This window comes from Balearica regulorum, chromosome 24, assembly GCF_011004875.1.
Source record: "Balearica regulorum gibbericeps isolate bBalReg1 chromosome 24, bBalReg1.pri, whole genome shotgun sequence".
Classification (NCBI taxonomy): Eukaryota; Metazoa; Chordata; class Aves; order Gruiformes; family Gruidae; genus Balearica; species Balearica regulorum.
This window is the reverse complement of record NC_046207.1, coordinates 2,526,848-2,550,584: the sequence shown is the minus strand read 5'-3', so window position 1 is coordinate 2,550,584 and position 23,737 is coordinate 2,526,848. Positions and strand designations below refer to the sequence as shown.

Sequence of the window (23,737 nt, the reverse complement as noted above, 5' to 3'; positions counted from 1 at the left end):
AGACTAACGGCGCTCACAGCAGTAGTCACTTTAGAAAAATCCTCATACAAGATGTACAAATCATTGGTGAATTCTAAATACACCTTCTGGCTGGCTGACTCTGTCTCTTTAATGGAGCAGTCAGACCAGTACACACAGAAACAGTGGATCTGAAAACTAACCCAAAGTTCATATTAGAGGAATTAAGTTGGCCCAATGTAAAGAGAACATTGCTTTGTCAAAAAGGGGAAGATTTGACAAGACAGAGGATTCTCTTACCTAATTGTATTTACTAAATGTGGTTGAGCGTTACCAAAATCAGAGGGGAGGACACACAAAAAAAATACAGCTATAGACACTAGTAGAAAGGAACTCACTCTTGTGATCTGGACTCCAAAATTAGAAGGGTTTGCTTTCAATACATCAGCTGAAAACGTCACATCACAAAGAAAAAAGAAAGTAAAAATATAACAAGAGTGGAAGAGAAAAAAAAATAAAAATAAAACCCAAGCATTACTAACTACACAGGCTGTTGGTGTGTGTGCAAGCTATTCTACACAGAAGGAGTCGAGCCAGCGAAGCTACGGGACCGAGCTTAGGGAATCTGGAGCAGAAGGGGGAACACACATACACATACACACACGGGCACAGCAACAATCCCCCCTGGAACAACAGAGCTACTTTCACCAGGACAAGTAAAGGGCTCAAGGGTTTTGTGGTGTATGTTCAAGGTTGAATAGTAATTTTTTTTTTTCCAAGAGGGAGGAAAAAAAAAAAATATGGATTAAGCAATGCTATCAGCTTTTTCATGCTGATTTAAAAAGCATATCTAAAATGCTCCAGGAAGTTAAAGTCACCAACAGCTGAAAAAACTATTTAACTGGGGTTTGATGCCAAGTCTCTATGTCACTCATCCATTTGGAAAAAAATATGACCCAGCTATTTACAACAGAAATGAACTGTGACCTTTTGCTTTCAAAAGGAAGGTGCAATGGTGCACTCAGGAACCCCTCTTCCCCCTCCCAGACATGGCCTTTAACATCTCCCCCTGCAATAAAACGGGCTCAAAGTCAGTTGATAGCGTTGCAGCTGCCCACAATGCAATCCTGCCTTCATTACAATGGCCAGTTTTAACGAAAACAGAATTAAATGCCCAGTTCCTTACATGCTGACCTTTGCAAGTCTCTGCTCCCCCAAACCTCCCGCTCTCAACTCTTATAAATTAGAAAAGATGAAGCAAATGAACAATCCTGATGCACTGCAACCCCAAAATAACGCAACACACGGTAACGCCCAGCTACGCTGATATCTGTGCCTTTTAAGATGATAAGCCACTAGCCAAGACTTTCAAGAGTGCTTAGAACTTATTACTCCCCAAATTGGGGAAAAGTTGGTCCAATTTTACAAGGCTGACTTTACAAAGGACTAAGAGATCTCAAGGCCGAGATCCTTTTTGTGGCACAGGGGCCAGAAGGAAGACGGGTCTTGCTGGGTAAGTACAGGATAGCAAAGCTCCACGACTGCACCATGCCATCTCCTTGGGAATATAAAATACAGAACACAACGTAGCTCAGCATCTTTGACCTAAAATGATGCATCTATCATCAGAAATAATTTCTCAAGTTTGCAAGGAGCCAAGTTCCAAGCAACCTGGCTGGACTGCATTATAAACGCAATCTAGGGTAGGGGAAGGAGGGATGACAGAAGACCAGGCTGCTCATCTGTAAAAACACATCACTACAGGAATAGATGCAGGCGGCTACGTGCTCAGGCAGCTGATGAGCACTGAACTTTTAAAACAGCCAGAACTTTTCAGAATATCCTGTCAGAGGAACCCTTACTTCACTAGTTGTTCCAAGCGCATGACTGAACCCAGTAATTTATCCACTAAAAAGACCAGAGGATAACCAGTTAACTACAGCTACACCTTCCCTCCCCCCTAAACCTAACTGAGGTGAAGCAATTAAAAGCCTGAAATACAATTTCACAGTAGTAAAAGGAGCATATTGAAGCAATGAAATGCTTTTCAGCAGACTCCAGATCTCAGCCTTCCCAGAAAGCTATTTGAACTAAATCGATATTTAAGCTAAGCTTACACTAAAGAAATTTCCATCTAATCCTTAGGCAAGCGTTCATTATTCTAATCCCCCAAAATCTCTAAATTACTTTTTGGACTGCACCATATGTGTGGGTGTTCACAGAGGCTGGACAGCCGTGGGAGGCGAGCTGCACAGCTGCCCCTTCCCCCCCAACACAGCAAAGACATTTAAATAAGAATTTAAAGTAGTCGCTAATCATTCTTGGGGAGCTACTCCCCACCTACTAAGGAAAAGGAGCCCTGGGAACCCATCTTCTTGGGGTGAACCAGCCTTTTTAAGTCTTCCCACGGTACTCAGCAAGAATATAATTTCTTCAACAGGATCAGGGCCACCAACCTGCATTAAATCAAACATACAGCTTCACGCTACTACAGGATTTAAAAATTATGAAGCATTTTTTCTTGACAGGCAGTGTGTTTTCTGAGGAAGCAGAATGCTTTCTAAGCAGCAACACATTTACAAACTGCAGGATGATGGTGACCATGAAGCCAAGAAATTCTATTCTGCTGGTTTATTACTTCAGTCGCACCAGTAAGCCCAGTGACCAGCAAACAGGGACACAAATCACTAGGACTCAAGTAAAGTTTCTCCAAATTTCTGCATGCTAGAAGCAGTAATACTTTACCTCCAGCCTTCCTTCAGCTCAGTACTGAGTTTTATTAATAGCTGCCACCCACCTCAGCTTTGTAACAAAACAGTATTTTAAGGTTTTGAGCCTTGTTTCTACCAAAATTACTAAGAAACCTCTACATTTCAATGGGAGTGCAAATCGAGCTCTCGAAGAACAGGTTTTATAGAAAATCAGTACTCCGGCACAAAGAGAGCTACAGTAATGGATTATCTCCTGATCAGTGCATAGCTCAGGAGGGGCCAAACTGGCATACAATGCCGTTACCTTACAATTCTCCTCAAATTAGCTTAAATAAGCTGCACTCCTGCATCATTTAAAAGCTCTAGAGATAGCCATCACGGACATGTGAAGATGGTTAAACAAAAAGGAGACGATCGGGATTCAGAAACTGCCGTAACAGGAAAAAAAAAAACCCTCAGCGCACACTGTGGCAACCACACATGAGATTTTGCTGGTGAGACAGTATCGAGGTAAGACCTCCCCAGTACTGGAGTGCATTGCTTTTCAGGTTTATGACCAGCGGTAAATGGATTTTCTCAATTTAAGTTGACAAAGCCATGCAATTTCACTGAAGTGAAGCCCGTTTGAGAGGCATTCTTTGCCTAAAATTGCAGAGCAGAAAGAGATCGTGTTATTCTCAGAATAAAAAAAAAGCACTCTGCTTTACGAGACCTGAAGATCTGCGACTTTCCTGACAAACCTTATATTCAGAAGAGAGGGACAGACCGGATGCACGTACAGCGAGATCTCTGCACTGGCTCGAGACAGGAGGCAGCTCGTGACAGCACAATCCCATTAGAGCCTACTCCTCCCCTGCTATTGTTCTCAAGTCTCTCTGCCAATCCCTATTAAATAAAATAATAATGTACTTTTCATTACATGCCAGCAGATTTCTGGCTTTCTGAACTTTTGACGTATGCTCGATTCTTTGCCACAAAAGCTTCTGGGAGAGAACTACACCATTAGCTAAATATGAGCTCAAAGGATGGCAACCTTTATAATTTTATATAAGTGAGAACACAAGCCCTGCTTATTTTTGGTAATCAACATTCTTTGCACGCTCGTAAATGAAGTGAAAAGAGCAGAGGGGAAATGGCATGCAACTGCAGTTTTATTTTATCTTAATTTCTTCCCTGACACCTCATTTTCAGCTTAGGACAATATACCATGCGTTAATGCACCACAGCTAACCCATTTCACGAGGCTAGCATTGCTTGTGATCACAACGTTCAGGCCTTGAACACCGAACACTTATTTTATTGAACACTCTCCGTGTATAAGTGCTCTTCTCCAAATGTGTTTGCCATCAGCAAATGAGCAGCTGGGTTAAGAAAAATACTGTGGGGTTTTTGAGGGTAAAGCATTTCTAGGGTAGAAAAGCCTCCCAAGTATCTTGGAGGTTCTCTCTCGAGTCTTCTACGTTCAAGCTGTGCTTGAAGATAAAAGTTTTTGGAAAGCACAAGCCCAGTTGTCCCCAAATCTGAAAGTTCAGGGTTTGGATTTAGAGTACTCATCAACCACAGCAGTGACTGTGTTAGTAATTTTATTGTGCTTTAACAGATCCCTCCCCCTCAGCATTGAAACAAAGATCCAGATAATTAGGGCATGAAGAGAACTGCAGATCTATACTTTCAGTTCTTAGTTCCACCCTCTCTCCCAAATAACTTCTCTATGGAAATACATTCCCTTTGTCCTTTTATAAAGGGAAACTATGCAGAATTAATCACCTACACCACCAAAACATCACACATTTAGAAAAAAATAAAATGAAAGCTACATAAAAGGCCACATCTCAATACTTGGTTAGCATTCTCACAGTTAACCTGGCAAAAATTCACACAGGAAGATGTTTGTTTTTCACACTGAGCTCAGAAGGTGAATGTTTTTATTCTGTTGGGTCAGTGACTCAGTAAACAGCTCAATCCTTCATCAGGCACACTAGCAGGAAAGAGGTGACCATATACCAGATTCTGTAAGTTCTTGGGTGAAGTAAAAAAACCATTACTTATACGTAAGATAATTCCAACCGTAACAATTTTTGCAAACTGCTCTAAGCGACGGGTAATACAGATGAGGTTTATTTGATATGAATACACAAACTGGGCACAACCCTAGATAAGGTGACCCGCATTCTTCTTCATGCAAATCTAACATGAAGTATTATTCTATCTTGATGTCAAAACCCCAGACTGAATTCAAGGCCAACTGGGATGTAATGCCCTGAGCATACATTCCCACTAAGTCCACAGTACTCTAGGAGCTCTCAAGCATCCGGACATCACGTACACAAATCTGCAGGAAAGCAGCACAAAAATACAGTGGGTCCATCTGGGCTGGCCACGTTCCTCGTTAGCTGCAGGTGTTTTCTTTCTATGTTTGCTTTCCTTTGCATTTCTCTGTTAATTACTATTAATCTGTTGACTCTGCAACATCAGAGGGAGGTTGTTCATAAGCTACCAGTCCTAGTTGCCAGGCTCAAGACCTCACAGCTAAAAAAAATCCCATTAAAGATATCAGTAGCTTTCCAGGGAACAAAAAGTTACAACATCTATGGTTACAGCCTTTTTCAGTTGCTCACTGAAGGATCTTTAAGGGAACTGAGTTTATTTTTCCTCTTGCGGTGCCATCTGTATGCACTCAAGTTGCTTTTAGTGCTCTGGCTTCCCCTGAGAGGGACTGACCATTTGGTGGCTAGATAGGGTTACTGTTCTTTAAAACATCTGTACTTCTCGTTTCAAGTGTCAACCTATTAAAAAAATAATCTAGAGAACAACATTGCACACCTCGAACAAGATGTTTAAAATGCAACTTAAAATGGCCAATGGTTTGTGATAATACATTTAAGATTCCTTTCCCAGTTAAGGTAATCTAGAAATACTGTCTTTTGGATAGAAACTTGGTGTCGAGGTCAATCCAGCCATATCCAAATGCTATACAAAACCAGCGTAGTCAGGAAATAACAGTAAAACCTCCCCTTTAATTGTTTGGTGTTGACAAATTGGTGGTGGGTCCAAAATTTATCCGGTAGGGATCAATACACTTACCTATCATCCCTGTTTCGCAATAATCCTGAGTTCCTTCCTGGAATACAAGACAGCGTCTTTATAACTCGGGAGCAGAAAGGGATCTGAGGGTGGAACATCTATTTACAGGGAGAGCCTAATGCTCACTGAGCCACAGAAGGAATAAGCAAACACTTCAATGTTGTGGGTATGTGTAACTAAAAATACTTATAGACAAAAATGATCCCATGGTAATCTGTTCAACAAGCTAAGAAAAAGGTAAAAATGAAGCACTGTTGCCTGAAGAATTACCACTGAGAAGACAAAACATTGCAGATAGTATATATAAAGCCAGTTTCCTCTAATTATGTAGGATATCTTTCTCATCTTTCCAAGAAAACCTACTGATTAGCCTACCTGTAAGAAAATTTTATGCTTTTCCTCAGAAAATTCATGGTAGCCTCTTTGTAACCTTGCCTTCTTGTCCAAAGAAGCAAAATGTGAAACATCAATGTGCAATGTATTATAAAAAGCACAGCATTGTTTGTTGCTTGTTTGTTTTTTTTTTTAACTACCTTGTAATTTCAAATAGACTGCTAGAAATGAGCCTATCTTGAGCAGTAACGAACAACAGAAGTGAGATAGTGTTACTTATGCAAATTTACCTTCATTATTTCTAGGTAGTTTCAAGTTCACTCACTGAACACTGACCCAACAGGGTGACACACATTTCAGCACGACATAAGCTGGACAAGCAATTTTTTCCCCTAAGCAAAGCATGATTGCTTCTTTGTTTAAATCCCTGAGTAACTAGAAATTAATGCTGGGTGACGTAGCGAGAGTTTGAAGGCTCATTTTATCCAAAGCCTGCCTGAAGTTACTGCAAGGGATGCAAATTACCCGAGAACATCAATTCCTTTAAAAATAAGTAGCTGTACCAAGCAACCCCCAAATTCTTTCTACCAATGAGAAGATTACACCACCCTGTGTGCTCCCAAGACGTTTTTCTTTCAGGTCACTTCTTGTACCCCTAGTGATGACTCCTTTTATACCAACGAGGGGTGATTGCTTTCCGCAGGTTTGTTTCTTCTTCCACAACGCCTCTAGATCCTAAAAAACCTCTCAGCCTTGCCCACCTCATGTCAGTCCCCCTATTAATCTAAACAGGAGTTGACATAATCTTACTGCATCACCACACTGCAAGAATGTGACACAAACAGGTCCTTCCACCTCCTAAATAGATGCATGTAATTGCACTCAAGTTTCAACCAAGTTGATGGAAAATTTCAGGTGAAGTACACTGCTATCAGGTAGCACGACTGCGCCACCAGCTCGGTCAAAGCACCCCATTTTCCCAATACGAAGTAAATGAATGAATTTCTGCTCTTAAATAGATTAAACCGCAATTCATCACAGTACTGAAACAGAAATTGCCCTGCTGTGAGATTTCCTGTTAAGACTCCCTTAGTGAATTTACTTTGAGCTATCATATCCCATATTTAGTACACATCAAAAAAATAATCATACTCTGTAATGCCATACTCTTGTTTTTAAGCTGTTGCTTCACTGCTCTTTTAAGATCAAGTACTCTACCGCATATCCCCCAGAAGTTATCCACATTTTAACGATTGTATTGTTAGAATTTATGACTAGCAATATCAAAAAACCTCCTCTGAGCAATTTCATCTCTAGATGAGCACAACACTGCAATCTGCTGTACATTTACATCTCATTTAGCAGCTTCAAGTGGTCAAACAGACCGGGCTAACACAGGAACTTTTATTATTTACTGTGCAGTACAAAGTACCACGTAGATACTATGGTATATCCCTACCTTGGGACCAAAGCCAGTTCCACATAGATTCTGAATCCACCTTCTCCTAAGGGTGACAGAATTTGGAAAGTGCTCCTTTTTCACAATTCCTTTAACACAGTCCCTTATTTCCCAGTCTGTTTTCAGTAACTTGACAGAACACAGACTAAAGTATTAAAACGCGCACACGTGACTTGTCATCAGTCTCCAAAGTTGCGCTATCTTAAAAGCTGATGCAAACTAGGAGACACCCATATCCACCTGTCCCCTTCCCCGTTTAGCATTCCTGCCCGTGGGTCACTCAAAACTGGGCTCCTTGATGCCAACAGCAGGTTGGGGTTTTTGTTTGTTGTTTTGGGGTGTTTTTTTAATGTATAGTGGGCATAAGACTCCTAACCAGTGACATAAACCACCTATCTCTGGGGCTCTAAGGAAAATAGATGCACTGGGGAAATTCAAAGTATTAACCTCAAACAAGGCCACAGCAATGAATATAAAATTGATGAACTGTGCTACCAACGCTTGTTTACCTGCTTGTGAGCATGATCGTATGAGTTTATGTGGTTGTCAAACTCTTGATGCTTTTGATACTGCTTGTCACAGAGTTCACAGTAGAAGTTTGCTCTGAGGTCTTCCAAAGCTTTGGCAATCGCCTTTTCTTTATCAACATAATCCTGCAAAATTAACAAAAAAAAAAGCTTCTGTTAAACTTCCCGTAAAACAAACTGGAAGATGATGAGCTAGTCCTTTAAGGAAAAATAGTCCTTGAGAAAACCTTAGTGTACACCAATGATTATATTTATTAAGCTGACTGGTCTTTGCAAATTAAACGGTATGAAGGGTAACTTTGCAATACTACCAACTAGCCTTGACTCCCTTTCCTAATATAGAACAGAATCTTCTCATTAGCACAGGTATCAGTGAAAGGAAACTGCTTTAAAAAAAAAAATCCAGTGCTGACAGCAGGAAGGCAATTTTGCAGCTACAAAAGGAAAGCCTGCTGGATTGCCTGAGATGAAAAGAGAGGTTCAAAGCCTCAAGCTAACGCATAAACACACTGGCAGCTGCCTGCTCGCATAAGATGCACAAAATATGCATCAAACCAAGGAAGATCGCTGCTTTTGGAACAGAATCTTAGAACTTTAAATGCTGATACTTCCTCCATTTTGAGTGCTAACAGATGTCTGCTTGATCTCAGTTAGTCTGAAATTCAATAGGGAGGAACACAGATCCATGGCTGGGAAAGCACAGGTCAGAAACCGTTGAGCCTAATTCACTTCAGGGTAATTTTACAGTCAGAGAAATCTTCCCAGGAGCAATGCTATCCATTAAGCTGAGCTCAAATACAGCGATTACACTGGGAATGGGTACAGGTAGTTGACATTTAATAAAAGAGGGGAGGGACATCACCTTAGAGGTTGCAGACAGTATTTTTTTTTTTTTCCCTTATACAATTCAACATTTGTATAGGTGCAAAACCAAACCTCCAAGCAAAGGTGAGGTGTCTAAATTGGCAACGGTCACGTCCTCCCCTCCTTTGCCATAAAGAAAAGGAGCGGCTTTGGGATTGGAAGTGGCAAAAAAGCTCTGGGACTCTGTGGAAATCCCAATCTCTCCAGCGGCTATAATGGTTTGGAGGCCGAGCGCCTGGAAGTGAGCCTGTGCTGCTCCGCCTGCCCTGTCCCCAGAGCAGAGCTGCAGCCGATGCAGACCTGGGGGGAATCAGCAGCTTCTTCCTCTCGCCAGGTCATTTCAATTACAATCCCACCAGCAAAATTAATAAAACATCGCCACTCTCTAGAAGAAAGCTGGGGAAGGTTTACTGCAACAAGATGGAAGCACTTACGCTGACACATACTAAAAAAGCTACAAATGCTGTATTACAAAGTATGCTGTAGTAACATCAGCATACCCCATATAGCTATTTACCATATGTATTTCAACTGGAATAAAGAGAAATTATATAAGAAAAAATAGCCTGACATGTGAGAAAAAGCACTTAAGAGTTTCCCTCTTCAATACAAACTTCTTATGGGAAACTTCCTTGCAAGAGGACCAAGTATATCTTTTTAAAATATTTGCTATGAAAGCTTTTTTCTATTTATTTAAGATCTTGTTCAAGGCAATATGGTTTATCTCCCAGTTACCACATCAAAATTACATTAAAATAATACTCCTGAGCATGTTTTCTATAATGCAAAATTCATGTAAAAAATTTCAACACCTGGGGGGGAAATCTGAAAAATTCCACAGTTAAAAGGTTGGGTTTTTTCCAATTTACAGCACTGTTCACCTTCTAAATAAAAAAATGTATTTCAAGTTCCTGCTTCCATCTATTACTGGAGGCCCTTGTTAAGAAGAAAAAAAAAAAAAATCAACAAAACTATCTAGAGGTTTGAGCCTGAAGCTGTTCCCCAGGAAGACAAGAAATGAAAACAGAGCAGCGTGAGATCCACAGAACAATGACATTTAAAGTTCCTCTGAAACCCTGAACAAGCTTCCTGCACCATGTGTAGGGGTTTTTTTTCAGAAAGCATCCTGTGGCTAAACAATGAAAAAACAACCATTTGAATGATCAGAATCTACACAAATAAAGGGAATTAAAGAACATTTCTTGCTTGCTTCTTGGTTGCAGAGTTATCTGAAATTCCTTTGAGAGTCAGTGAATGGCTAATCAGGATGCGGCCATAGTTGGCAATTACATAATGGACTCCTGCGGAGCGATGAAAAAAATTACGCTTGCAGAGATTTTCACAGATTAATACAGAAATGCAAGAGCCCAACGATAAAGCATGCTAATAAAAACACATCCGAGTTGGGAGAGACTGCTATCGCTCCACAGAGTTCCTGAAAAAAAATAAATCCCGTGCTGAATAATGGCAGGAAGACAAAAAAGTCTGAGAGCAACGCACGTTCGACTGCATTTGAAAAGACTATTGCAAAACCCAAGAACTTCACCATAAATCTCATTGCAGACCTGAGACAAAACATCATTACATGCCGTTCACACAAGAGCTCCTACCAGCCACTCGGAAACGAAGGAATACTTTGTACTCGACAGCTGCTGCTGTCTGAAGATACCCAGCATCGCAGCTGAGGGTTTGCTGCAGAAAGGGATCCAGGCTTTCAGCCACACGCTGCCCGACGATGGCCAACGTCACAGCCAAACCTTCCCCTCGCAGCGTGTGAGCAGCATGCCACCCAGCAGGAGATTAAAAACAACAAAAAGGAGAAACATCTTCAAGGAGAACATGCAGCTGGATGTAGAGGAACTGTTCAGCACCGGCTGCAAGAGCCCATTTAAGAGCACACTTGTTCTTTAAAGTGTGCCAGAAGAGATCATTAACTGTGTTCAGCTCCAAACTAATAATTAGCTTTAAAAGTAATTACAATGGCTTTTATTTTTAAATGAACAAATATACCAGCAATTCACTTACCAGGCAAGTCAAGGTCTCACTTAAAAAAAAAAAAAAATCAGGAAAGGAGGCTATAAATTTTTGTAGCTGAATAAACCACCTGCAGTATTAACTGTTGAACCGGTGAAATGGAATTTTAGATTTGCCATGGTTATGTTTAATTTTAATGGAATTGAAACTACTTTCCCATTATTCCTCAAAGAATTAAAATTTATGCAAAACTGACACTTTATTGTAATGTCTAGGGTTCTTCTTCAACCCCGGTACTCCTCAAATCTCAGGACAATTAAACAAGCAGGCTTTCCTAAGACTTGATGTATTTTACAGGCTGGTAAGCAGAAGAGTGGATTAAAGTACTAGCAAAGACCATGTCTCCACAGAGAACTCGGTTACAGCTAATCCAAGTATGCTCCAACATGTCATGCTCAATGCCAACACAATGGTCCATTTTTATCATTAAAAAGATAACAGTCTTTGGCTTATAAAAAACCCCACAGGTTTTGTAAGCTCTGTGGAAATACAGAATAGATTTTACATTTTTTAATGCTGCCTGAGAAATTCTTCCAAAGAGATACAGTCCATCGATATCTCAAAAGCGGAGCCACGTCATACCTTCCAAAGACAGCAGGATTTATAAAACAGTATCATAATGCACTACTTACTGCTCGCTCAGTAACAATAGATCTACTCCACTTCCAGTTGATAACTGCCCATCTAACATTTCCATCTGCAGATTTTGTGCTGACAACGCGGCAGGTTCACTAGAAAAATTTGGCAGCCCTGGGTCTAGGGAAGGAAATGTTCTGCTTACCCTAGGACTGTTCTTTCCAGACCAGGAGCAAAGCCCTGCTGCTATCCTGTAGCTCTTAAGCAGCTAAACAAACATCAAGGTTAATTCCAGGAAGTGAATAACCAGTTTGTTAAAATATAAATACTCTCAACACCACCAAAACCCAAGAATACTTAATTCCCGCTACCATTACTGCAGCCTAACGAGAAGAGCTCAGCCCACAGGAACTTTGATGTTAATGCCCCTGTTTCAGTACCTTGTATTTCTGCCTCAGCTCCTCCGTGTCTTCTTTCTCCACCTCCAGTACACGCCTCCGCTCAGTGGCATCTTCGGCGTAGTCGAGCTTTTATTTAACAAAAAAATAAAAAAAAAAAAAAGGATGCAATTTGTCCCATAAATACCTTGCACTACTGAGACTGCCAGAATGTATAATTTAAAAAAGATGAGGTTTGAAACAGCAGCTTTGCATATTGTGCATCACTTTCCCTTTTTTCTCATCCCACAGCGTAACCCACATGCAAAGCGGTTCATTAATCCTTCCAAGGTGGAGGCTCCCAGCACATCGCAAAGCCCAGGAATTTCGGCTAGCATCCAGACCTCAAAACTCAGGTACCCATGGGCAAACAGAGTATGTGTTTTGAGAAGTGTTTTCTTACTGTGTTTGTTTAAAAGCGCGTTTTTCTTTACCTTTGATGCATACATTCTCACCATTAAATGCCTTCCCTATCATCTTCCCGAGAGGCATGCAAAAAGTGACAGGGTGCAGGGCGCGAGCCAGAGCCAGGCGAGCTTACCTCCATTTCCATCCGCCCCATGCCCATGACATCGTACTTGACGACGATAGGGATGGGATCTGTCCTCCCTGTAAGAGGAACACACACAGAGGCGGTCAGTGGCCGGCCCGTTGCCACAGCTCACTTTACACATTGGGTTTGGGTGGTTAGAGATCTTGCCTTGGAGTGCAGAGACCAGAAAGCTACAGTGAACCAAACACAAGCCATTCTCACAGCTTACAGCCAAACCTGCTTCTCAGCTCCAAACTGATTACAGTTAAATGCACCCCGAGTACTGATAAACGGTATTTTCTGAACATTAACTGGTCACATAAAAAAATATTCTTGTGGTTAATGTTCAACCATGACAAGTCCTGGGGCAGGGCTGTTAACAGGACTTGAGAAATGAACCTTCTCAAAGCTTCCACATCAGGCAATACATCCTCCTCATCTTCCGATGCAAGCGAAAAAGCTATTACATACATTTTACTGCTCTACCACATAAATAATTGATTAGGATTTTCCCGTAAAAGATGTGGAAGCCTCCCACCCGCCAACTTTGGCCCCTTCCCAAGAGTAAGGAAAGCTGACAGAGAAGCGTGGCACAGAAACCACACTTCTTTCACCCAAAACGACCGCCCGGTCCAGGCCAGGTGGTCAAGCACCTGCTTCCCCAGCTCCTGCAGAGAGATGTTCTAGCACTCGCTGTGTCATCTGTAAGCTGTGAAAAGGACTAGTTGCGAAGAAAATTGACTTTGAACTAATCAAACTATGCTGGAGATTTAATTTTTTAAAAAAAACAAAAACAAAAACATCTTTAATCCACTCATAACCAGCCAAACAAAGCAAAATGGGGCAGACAAGCACTTTACTACCACAGCTTTTTGGGTTTTTTATTATTTTTTTTTTTATTTTTACATCACAACTCGCGCTGTTCGTTGTGATGTAAGCCCACTGAAAAAGTACTTACCTTATCCGGTGCATACCTTGAGTAAAAAAACAGAATGTTTACTTCCCTTATTATTGCTCTTGGTTTGGTGTAAACAACTGTTTTGTTATACACACATACACATATATTATACCTTTGGGCTTAAAGATCTACAGGTTTCAATCATGCCAAAAAAATATTCCATTGCCATCCACATGCGCAAAAGGTTAAAGACTTTAAAACTGCCTCAGAAAACCTGTACAGGCATCAACTTGTCTCTTTTCCTGTATCAGCCTTCTCTAACTCCTGCAAAAGCGACAGCCCACAGATCTCGGACTCCACAGAGTCCTCAAAGGGAACCTACTCTGGTCAGACTTGTGTCTTTTGAACTCTTAAAGTATAGAGGCATGTGTTTTTTCTTTCAGAAACAAGTCCATTTAATTAATCGCTTTATGCTTTTGTTTATACAACCATAAATTTGACAGGCATGTATCCACCAAGTCCAGAAATAGTTATCACGCTGATCCAAAATAATATTTTGAATTGAGCTTTTGTTTGGGTATTTTAAGTGTTCTCCATTTGAAAATGTTTCTCTTACGCCCAATGGTATAATAAAGTAAGCAGTGACTGCAATTTTTAGCAAAAGGACCAAATTAAAGACAGGTTATAAAAATGACTTCCTAAGTGCAATATCACTTTCATAACGTCTCAGCCAGGGATTTACTGGTAAGCGGTCAACCCAAATGGAATGGCTGGCAGCAAGTGCCAACAAATTATTTATTTTTTTTCCAAGCTTTTTTCTTTTTGTTTTGGTTTTTGTTTTGTTTTCATTTCTCCAGCAATCAGATCTTTCGATGCAGCCTCATTGCCCTGGTAAACCCCTGCGTAGAAACAAAGCATCAGTACTTTTGCCTTCTAAGGCAGTCAAAGTTTGTTGGGTTTTTTTGGGTTTGTTTGTTTTTTTCAAAATCTATTTGGAAATTGCAGTAGCAAGTGCTAGTGCCCATCGTGTTGGGGAAAAAAAATCAAGTTTGGACAGTATTAGAAATTTATGTTTAAACTGATTTTGGCAGTTCTAACACAAACAGAAACATCCCTTCTTAGCAATACCCTTTAATGAACAAGGATCAGACAAGTGTGCATAAAGAAAGGAAAGGAAAGGAAAATGAAAGACCAAGCAGAAGGATGATGGCTACAACAGAGAAAGTAAGCCTAACATATTGGTGCACTGATGACAAAAGGAGTAATTCAGTCTGAAAATAAAAAATTACCACTGCTAAGTTTACCATCACCACAACAAGTCCAGGATCATAACGCTGTAAAAAAGAAACACCATTTGTTAGGCAGAAACCATTAGGGGCAGAAAATAGGCCGTTTGTAGTAGGCAGGTAGGATGGGTTAAAAAAAAATAATAATAATAATACGAGGCTTCTTCCTCACCCCTCCACCCCATCACCATGCTTCGCCCTGTGGAATCAGGGAGCGCGCAGATTTTGAGCAGTTGTTATTTGTTTTGAGAGCTGCACTCGCAACCAGAGAGTTTTGGGTGTTGGAAGAGGCTGAGCTCCTGGTGACAGCCCAATTTAAGACAGGCACTGAGGCACATTTAAGCAGGCAGTTTAAAAAGGAAACAAATCAGGATCTTAAGGCAATCACAAATACTTTGGGTCAAAAGGAGCTCTGGTTTTCAGGTAAGAGGAGAATATTCAATGTGAAAAGCAACGCCTTTGTTTTAAACTTAACCATCATTTCATTACGAATGAAATACCACGGCAGCCGGCCAGCGCAGCCGCCCAGCCTGACATCCAGCTGATGAGTGCCAAGTCCGAGCGCCCCGAGCACGTAAGACGGCTACGGGCAGCAGCGCCCATCCCCACCACCGAAATCACGGCTCCGTCCGAGGCAGCAGGACACGCTGCTGGGCAAAGCACTGGGTGGTGGGTCATCAGAGCCGGGGAAACCTCGCTCCGTGTCCTCGGAAAGCCACTGCGGCTGATGGAAAGAAAGGGGTTGTGTGTTGCCAAAGGGGCACCGCTCACGCCGTTGACTGCCAAGCGGGCTGGGCGGAAGATGGAGAACAGCCAAAGGGGAAAATGGGACTTTTTCAGTTAAGCTCTTTAAGTTCTCCTTTTAAAGAGCTTCCTGAATAAAATTTATTCCAGAGCTACTGTGCACGACAATGGGATCTTTACCAGCACGTAAATGGGGTTCTCGGATGTTGCAGGACTCACAGGTTTCATGTCCCTGCCGACCCTTTTTGGGTACACCAGCATACTTTGAAGGGGAAAACTGAGTTTTCAAGAGAGAGCAACAGTTCCCACACTTTGTGCCACTATGCAGGGTTGCAAGCGCTGCCACACTGACAACTAACACCCCATACGGTAAATCATGCAGAGCACACGAAGTTGTGTCTGTTCCTCAACCCCCTACACTCTAGAAAATTTATTTTCTTTCTGAATCAGGTCACAAACTCTTTCCTTTACAGACTGGTCACACTGCATGGGCTACAAACCCCAAACCAGAGAGGGTTATTGTGTAAAACACTTCCATGCAAGAGGAAAACCGCTGTGGAGAGGACAAAGCATAAACCTCCAGCACGATGGGAAAAACAAATAGCTTGCTCAAGTTGCACCTTAGAAAATCCAATCTCTTAAATTAAGTTTGTAATTATTTCCTTAATTCAGAAACAAAATGAGACTTCAAAACTGACCAGACAGACTTGGTTTGCTTCCCTCTTCCCAAAGAAACAGGGAAACCTTTCTCCCAGCTTGGGAAAAGCTGCTCCCCTCTAAATACGCCCTGACAGCCGCCCTCCTTCCTAGAGCCCCGTGCCTGCCCAGAGCTCTGCCAGCGGCAGCTTCTCCAAATTCCCTCCTTTTCAATCGCACAAAGTTCTTGACTATGAGCAAATACTTTGTTAGCAATGCTATAAATTAACAAATCTTGGGAAGGGAGTTAATCCTAACGCTTCGGGGCTTTAGCAGCAGCCCCCAAGTCGTGCTGTACGCGGAGGATGATCGTTTCACAGTTGCCAGCTGCAGGGTGCGTGCTCCGTCTCTGGACGCAGCGGGTAGATGCTGCTCTGCTCTTCGGAACAGGACGCTGCACCAGATGGACCTGCCATCTGAGCCCGTCTAGAAACACTGGCGTTGTCAACACTAGTGCACATTTATTTTTTTCTTTTTTTTAAGCAGTCGAAACAGAAAACAGTTTTCACTGACAATTTGCAGACTCAGAAGAACTCCTCCCTCCAGCAATATCATGCACTGCAATAGATAAAAGACGTTTCTGAAGGTCTGTTTAAAGAGAAAGACTAGGATGCTCCCATTGAAAAAAGATATACCTCCAAAATTACGCATTAACATGATTCAATCAAATATATCTCTGTGTATCACTTACGCATAGCATGCAAGCACCAGAGAGGTAATAGAACAGCCTTAATCCTGCTCACTATGTTGACAACTTAATAGAAATTCCTCCCAGGTACAAGCTTTGTGGGATACAATCCTAGAGGACTGACTGATACCACACTTTATCAGAGGAGATTTCATGAACTAAGTGTCACAGGAGGATACAAACAATGGGACGTGATCTCGCTGAGCACAGAGGATTTTTACTTATTCGCTATCTTTATGCCACGACTGAAAACAAAACCACAGTAAGAGACAACCTTCTAGGAGGTTTTAATTGCTCTTGGAAAGGGACCGCCGCAGAGATTAGAAACGTGGCCGTGCGAAGGCAGCGCTGGGCAGTTTCACGATCACACCACTGGATTTGCTCTGGTGGATAAGGGTCAGTTTGTTCAGTCACCTGCAGTACAAACCCCACTGCGGGCTGGGGAAGGTAAATAGGTGCCCGCAGTCAGCTATCAATGCCCACAGGAATGCATCACAGATATTAGGATTTTGCAAGCTCTCAAAACTTTCCGGGGTCTACTGCAGGTTTCAATAGCCCTACAGCTGTCATGTTGGAAATTCAGACTCCTCATTCAGTACATCAAAAGGCGGGAGATGAGGAAATCCAGTAATTTTTACTGGTGAACAAGCTTTGGCATGTTCTGCGGTGCTCCTTGCTGGCTAAAAATGAAGCTACGTTCTCAAGCTTGTTCTGACTGCTGCAAGAAGCAAACAAACAAACAAGGGCAACCTTTTATCCTGCTTTCCTTTGGGAATTAGATTTGTGAGCTCATCCTGTTTGTGTCAGATTTCTGGAAGGGGTCAAAAAAAAAAATCAAGAGATTCAAACAAAGTCTGAAACATCTGTCATCCTCAGCAATGAGCATCAAGTCCCAGTGAGGAGAAACTGTTTTCCAAGTACACAAAAACTGCACTGTGAACTTAATCCTTACTAAGCAGGGGAGAAATGACAAGCAAAAGACAAGTTGCAACCACCTGAATCACATGGAAAACTTCAGAGAGGAGCTCAGAACTTCTTAGACACTTGCACAAAACCAAGCAGAGCTCCCTGAACTTCTGCAAGGGAACGCACATAGCGGACTCGGGGCCAAAAAAACATCCCTAACCCAAATGATGATCAGTATTAAAGAACAACATGAAAGATGTTAGAGCAAGAACATAAATCTTGGTTGATTTAGAATAGAAATCAGAGGTAAGAGTCGCTGCCTGTCTTCATCTCGGGAAGCAGAGAGGGCTGAAGAGCCCTGATTTAAGGCTACACTGCAAGAGCAGGGGCATGTTGTGCATGGCCATGGCTGCTCGCTTCCCACACACCCATCTTTCACAGCTCAATAAAACTGCTTTAACATTATACGAACACAAAGGGCAATAAAGCCTGATACTAAGCCAAGAGAAGGCCGTCTCTGTCACAATAAGCACGTGTACAAAGAATAATGATTTCACTGACTATGCGCACTCAAGTAACCCATAAATTTATCACCTGTAATCGAAGGAAGGATCTTGCACATTCGAAAGCAAACAAGGGGGCAAATGCTTCCCCCAAAGGAGACAGAGGCATTAAGTAAACCTTCCTCTAGCTCTGCGGTCTATGGATTTCAACATGGTTAATGAAGATTGGTCTGATGATAGCAGGCTTTCAAAGCCACATTGCCCAGGTTTTTCAAAGCTAACTTCAGATGAAAATGTTGGTCTTAAAACAATTGCAATGATTTATGTTGCAAACACAAGCGTGGAAACATTAGTCTATGCCAGAATTCAGGTTCCCGTGAGGACATGTTAAGATACAAGAAGATAAGATTGTGTTCACATGTATTTCTTGGGTAAGACTGCCAAATCCTTCCGTACTTAATGAATAAAGGCACTGTTTAACATTTTTATCTTTGTCTTCCATATTTTCTTGTATTTTTTTTACAAAGCTTCAAAACCCAGAAAGAAACATAACATTCCTCATTTCCTCGTGGTGTTTTTCTCAGATGCTCATTGTTCCATGTTCTCAAGGCCTCACAAACATCTACTCTGTCTGCCTTCATGAGATCAGAGGATTTAACAAATGGAAAAATATATTAATATATTAGCTGTAAGCCATTTGGTGAACTGGTGACAGAGCCAGGATTCAAGACCTCTGGAATTCAAACCCTGAGCTTATTTCTCCAAGCCGCAGCTGCCAGGAGATCACATTTGTGACTGATCTCAGTTGCTCAAGTGGTCAAAGCTCTGCTTATTACTCCGCACACAGCTAACTAAACCAGCATCCAGAAAACATAGTGTGCATCACCCGCGGCCACCTGACAGAGTCTTGGAATAGTGACTTGATCTCAGAAGTGAAAATTATCACGGAGGCTGCCAGAGAAAGGATATTTCCTGCCTTAGCCACAGGATCACTTCTTCACCTGCAGGCTCTCCTTCTCTCTGCACATCATCTAGCATTTCTTTCAGACGGTTCTGTTCTTTCATTCTACTCATCCTTTATACCAAGAAGGAAAACAAGAGCTTGTCTGAACAGATTTAGTCAAGAACATGCCAAATGAGAACTGCATCGTAGTATAACGGAAGGGGGGGGGGGGAGTGATGACTATATTTATCATCACAGAATTTGCAAGTCAGAGCAGAAATCTTGTGCTTTTTTTAATTGAAAAATCATGCAACACAAATACGGCTAGATAGAGGAATCAAATTCTAGCATTTTCTAACAAATTTGATGTACCTGACTTTGCTACTTTGTTAGATAATTTATATGCTCATGAAAAGATAAAAATAAAATCAAAGTTCTGTTATGCACACTTGTAACTGCTGCTGTGTGTCACCAGTACAATTTATATCATGAGTTTGTACCATGCCTTGATCAACAGGAACAGCGCTGACCTGACAATTTGTAAAGGGTTTATTGGTTTTACCCGAGTAGAAGAGATCAAGCATGCAGGAAGGGGTTCAACAGCTTTACAGGGCGCTGCCGAGAGTTCCTGTCACATCGACCATGGCTCCGACTGCAGGCAGCCTGCCTCCCCCACCGCAGCATTACATTCGTATTGCCGCTCTCCAGGAAGATGCTACCCGCCTTTCAGAACAGTCATGCTGAAACGATGCCAAAACTTTGCTAAAAGCATAAGCAAACAACATGGAAGGTATTACTAGATAGGAATAGGAATCAGAGGTCAGAAGGCATTTCTTTTGGACCAAAGGCGACAGGTAAAGCTACTACTACTTCAACTAACTGCCCCAAGAGAGACCTCCCTTTTCTAAACACAGCCACCTGCTGCTTTTATTTTCCAAAAAATTGAGATAAACCAAGTGCTAGCACAAAACAGCATCCCACGAAACATTGTCATCCACCTTGAAACTTAACTTAGTTTCACGCTGAGTAAAAATTTCATCACAACCATAATCAAGTGACACAAGAGCTGCGTTACTCCCCTACAGACAACAGAACAGCAAAATTACATGAAGTTTCAAGGCTCAATTCCAGTTCTACACAAAACCCCCATATTATCTAAACTACTTGATTCAACAACATAAATACTTAAGAGTGGCTACGCTGTGACAAAAACATATGTTATCTGTTGCTATAGCAAAATACTAGAGTGATTCACCCCTCCAAGATACCACAAAAGATCAGGATAATCCCAGTCTTGGGAATACTGTGGGAACATGAATTAAATCAATGCTTTTCAGTGTATCAAATTAATTACACGCTACACACAGCATGCAAAGGGAGATAGCTGGTGGTATAGGGAAGCTTAACTGCTTCCTCATACAGGTGTTGGAGCAATTTTTAAAATGTCAAGGCTGCAGTCAAAGAAATTCTCTTAAAAGAGAACTTCAGAAAGGCAAATCTAGAAAAGTGTGTTGAATAATTACAGCTATTACCCAGTACCCGTTCACGGAGTGACTAGCAAAAATGAGCTAGACCTGTCCACCAAAGCTGGTCAATCCTTCGTGAGGGTCCCTTCCATATGACCAGAAAAAATTGAACAGACCTTCCTAACCAACCGGTCTGCATGCTCCAAATCGCCTCTATGTGCAGCAAACCATCCCTTCAGAGCTGCCCACCCTCCTCCCCTCCACAGCCCCTGCTAGGACAGCGGAAGCAGCAGGATAACCATGAGGACGGCTGTGAATTAACTCAGCGATACCAGAATTGGGGGCACTAATTAGCCCTTAAAGCCTGCCTGCTTGCTCTGAGCTATCAGGTCTACCCCGTCCTCGTTTATCCCATGCTCTACACCACACACGCTGCCGTCCTGCCCTCATCCCTGAGGGCCATCTAAACCTTTGCGGGTGCCTCCTCAAATGAGCGAGATGATGAAGAGCCACAGTAAAATATCAGCCGCTCTGAAATGCTAGGGCATTCCACCGTGTCTCGTACACGTTATCCTCCTTCCGAGTACAAACGGAGTCACATATTTCCATGTTTTCTGGCAAAGCAAGTTAATAGCCTTTGTCTTTCCTAAAGATACTCTCTCCAGTTTTCCCTAGTCTAATTAAATGAGATTAAACTACTGGTTTTAATCTTGCACCTATATCTCTAGAGTACTATTACCTCATATTAAACACACAAATCCAAAAGAGAAAACAGAAGTTTTCAGCACAATTATATTTTTTTTAAACAAGACTTGTCAAAAAATTGAAAACACAGGGAAAATGTGAAGAGCTTATAAAAATATTTTCAAATGTATGATTAAAGTTATACCACTTCTGCATGTCAATCTCTCAATGCTTTCATAATAATACTCTCACTTAATAAGAAATAGTTATTCCAAGAGAAATCGTTAGAGTATTTGAATTCAAGATTTCGCTCAGCCCTCTCGTTCCCTTCTGACTCTTATGTAACTCCCCAGATTTATTCACAATCCTCGGTCTCATTTAGCACAGGACTTCACATGAAGGTCTGACAGTGTTGTTAACCACATCTTTTGCTAGTTTTATTTTTTTCAGCAGACCACAGAATTCTAGATTATCAATTAAATGTGTTCCCCTCCAGAGAAAATTGTCTACACACTGTTTCCTCATCTGTTAGAGCACAACTATCACACAATCTCTCTAAAAAAGTGGTTCCCCAAGCCACACTTCCCAGATTAAAAAAGATCCCTGTCAATTGGCAGCCCCCTGTCCTGCTTTTTCATATTCATTGGCTTTTAGCAACTTGAAACATCATTTCCAAATATAACACAAGTTGTTTGTGGAAAAAAATGTGAAAAACACTGGGAGATGAGCAGAGGAATGACTCTGCTGAATTCATTATGAGCTTCTCCGAACCAGTGTTCTAGCACTTGCATGGTCAGAGATGATAGCACTATCCCTGTCCGATACTCCACTAAAATAAAACAAAAGATGCAGATGTGTTTAGAATACAGCTTCTCTTATGTCAGCTATGTCATTAAGGACATGGATTACTTGCTTTCTTATCCAAGTGGCTCAGCTCTTCCACCAGCTACAATAACGAACAAGAGTTACACCACAAGGCAGCTGCCCCGGTAGGTACAAAACTACCTGAAATTTTGCAGAGAATAAGCCAATCCGCTGGGTACTGTTGTACTACAACAACAGATTTTTACCACCACCAATTGCCAAGCCTGAATTTTAGGCTACTCCAGCTACCATCCAGAGAAACAGCACTCTCACCGCTGGATTATAGCCGCCATGGCTAGTTAACACTACAGTCCTGCAGCGTGAAGTTCTTGTTGAACAACAACATAATGGCCTTACTAGAAGAAATAAGCATTTATGACTGGCAAGCGTAATGTAGCGTAACTGTTAGATTCACCGAAACTAAAGAGGGAGCCCCATTTCAGATGAACATCTAGAATTAAAAGCTACAGAACAAAAATAATCACACTGAACTCATCAACTTCCTTTTAAAGTCGATTGCATGGAAAAGAGATGAATGTGATATCAATTTGATGTAGGTAGACCAAAATTTAGGGTTTTGAGGGTTTGTTGCAAAGTTGTTCTGCAGGAGGTCAGATACCACAGTCAAAGACTACTTGAAGTGTTTTTGCTTCTGCTGTACCTCTTAATCATAGGCTGGTTAAGATTTAGGCTTAAGCACAGCACAAAGCAAGTAGAGTTAACACCAGAGATGCTCTGCATTTGTGATTCTTAAATCTCTTTTGAAATCTCTTTTGAAATGGTCTTTTCTGAGTGAGAAGGGAGTGTGGAAGAGAGGAAGAACTCTTTTTGTTTTGCTCTTCCATTCTTCTCAGTGCACAGCAAGTGACTTCACTCTTCAAAACTCCTAGAATAAGATTAAAATTGGATGCAAATGTTTCCTTCCTGGCAGTTTATATTTGGATTTTGGGACGATCGGAGATTCATGTAAAAAGGTCACTGGATAATGAATTAAACACTCCCAACATGATCATCGTCGATGCCACTGGCACAGGCTCTAGCTGCTCGTAACTAAGAGGATGTGCCCATGACAGCTTCATGTCAGGCAGAACTGGAGCAGCAGCACTCCTCTGCATCCTCGGCAGCGAAGCTGTTTGTCTGTCAGATGGACAGGGCACTGCTTTCCTTCCCGGAGGGGAAAGGCACTATACAATTTCTGCATGCTCCGCAAAGCCTACATTAGGAAGGTTTCAGCACCTACCTGAGTTAAACTAGACGGGCTATTTGTACTCCTGCATTTCTGTTAAAATACAGGAGGCGCAGGAAAACCCTCGCAGCCCCGTACCCGTGATTTGTCTGTAGCTTCCAGGCAGTTCAAATCACCAGAGCTTCAATAATGCACAAGAGATATGGTAGAGATTCAATGCTTCAAAATGCACAGAGGGAAAATCTAAATCTGGACGAGTATCAAAATGCAAATGCCTGACGAACCCCACGGGCAGCCCTGGCGCTCTCATCCTCAGGACACAGTGACACCACCCTCTTGCCCCAAACTCAAGACTGTA

The 23,737-nt window shown here is 41.8% G+C and overlaps 2 protein-coding genes across 6 annotated transcripts in view; one reads left to right on the top strand and one right to left on the bottom strand.

The window, feature by feature from the left end:
- Nucleotides 1-23,737, top strand: part of CDK5R1 (cyclin dependent kinase 5 regulatory subunit 1) — a 122,235-nt gene that overhangs the window by 23,024 nt on the left and 75,474 nt on the right. The window lies entirely within an intron of this gene.
- The window catches only part of GPATCH8 (G-patch domain containing 8), a 57,554-nt gene that overhangs the window by 7,953 nt on the left and 25,864 nt on the right, over nt 1-23,737 (bottom strand). For 3 of the 5 annotated variants that reach the window (XM_075775460.1, XM_075775461.1, XM_075775464.1), the window contains 3 exons: nt 12,525-12,592; nt 11,987-12,073; nt 8,055-8,198 (listed from right to left, as the gene is read on the bottom strand). In XM_075775460.1, coding sequence (XP_075631575.1) covers nt 8,055-8,198; nt 11,987-12,073; nt 12,525-12,592 — 299 coding nt within the window. Of the gene's footprint in view, nt 1-8,054; nt 8,199-11,986; nt 12,074-12,524; nt 12,593-14,702; nt 14,748-23,737 lie in introns of all 5 variants that reach the window. The other 2 variants (XM_075775462.1, XM_075775463.1) reach the window with 1 other exon arrangement.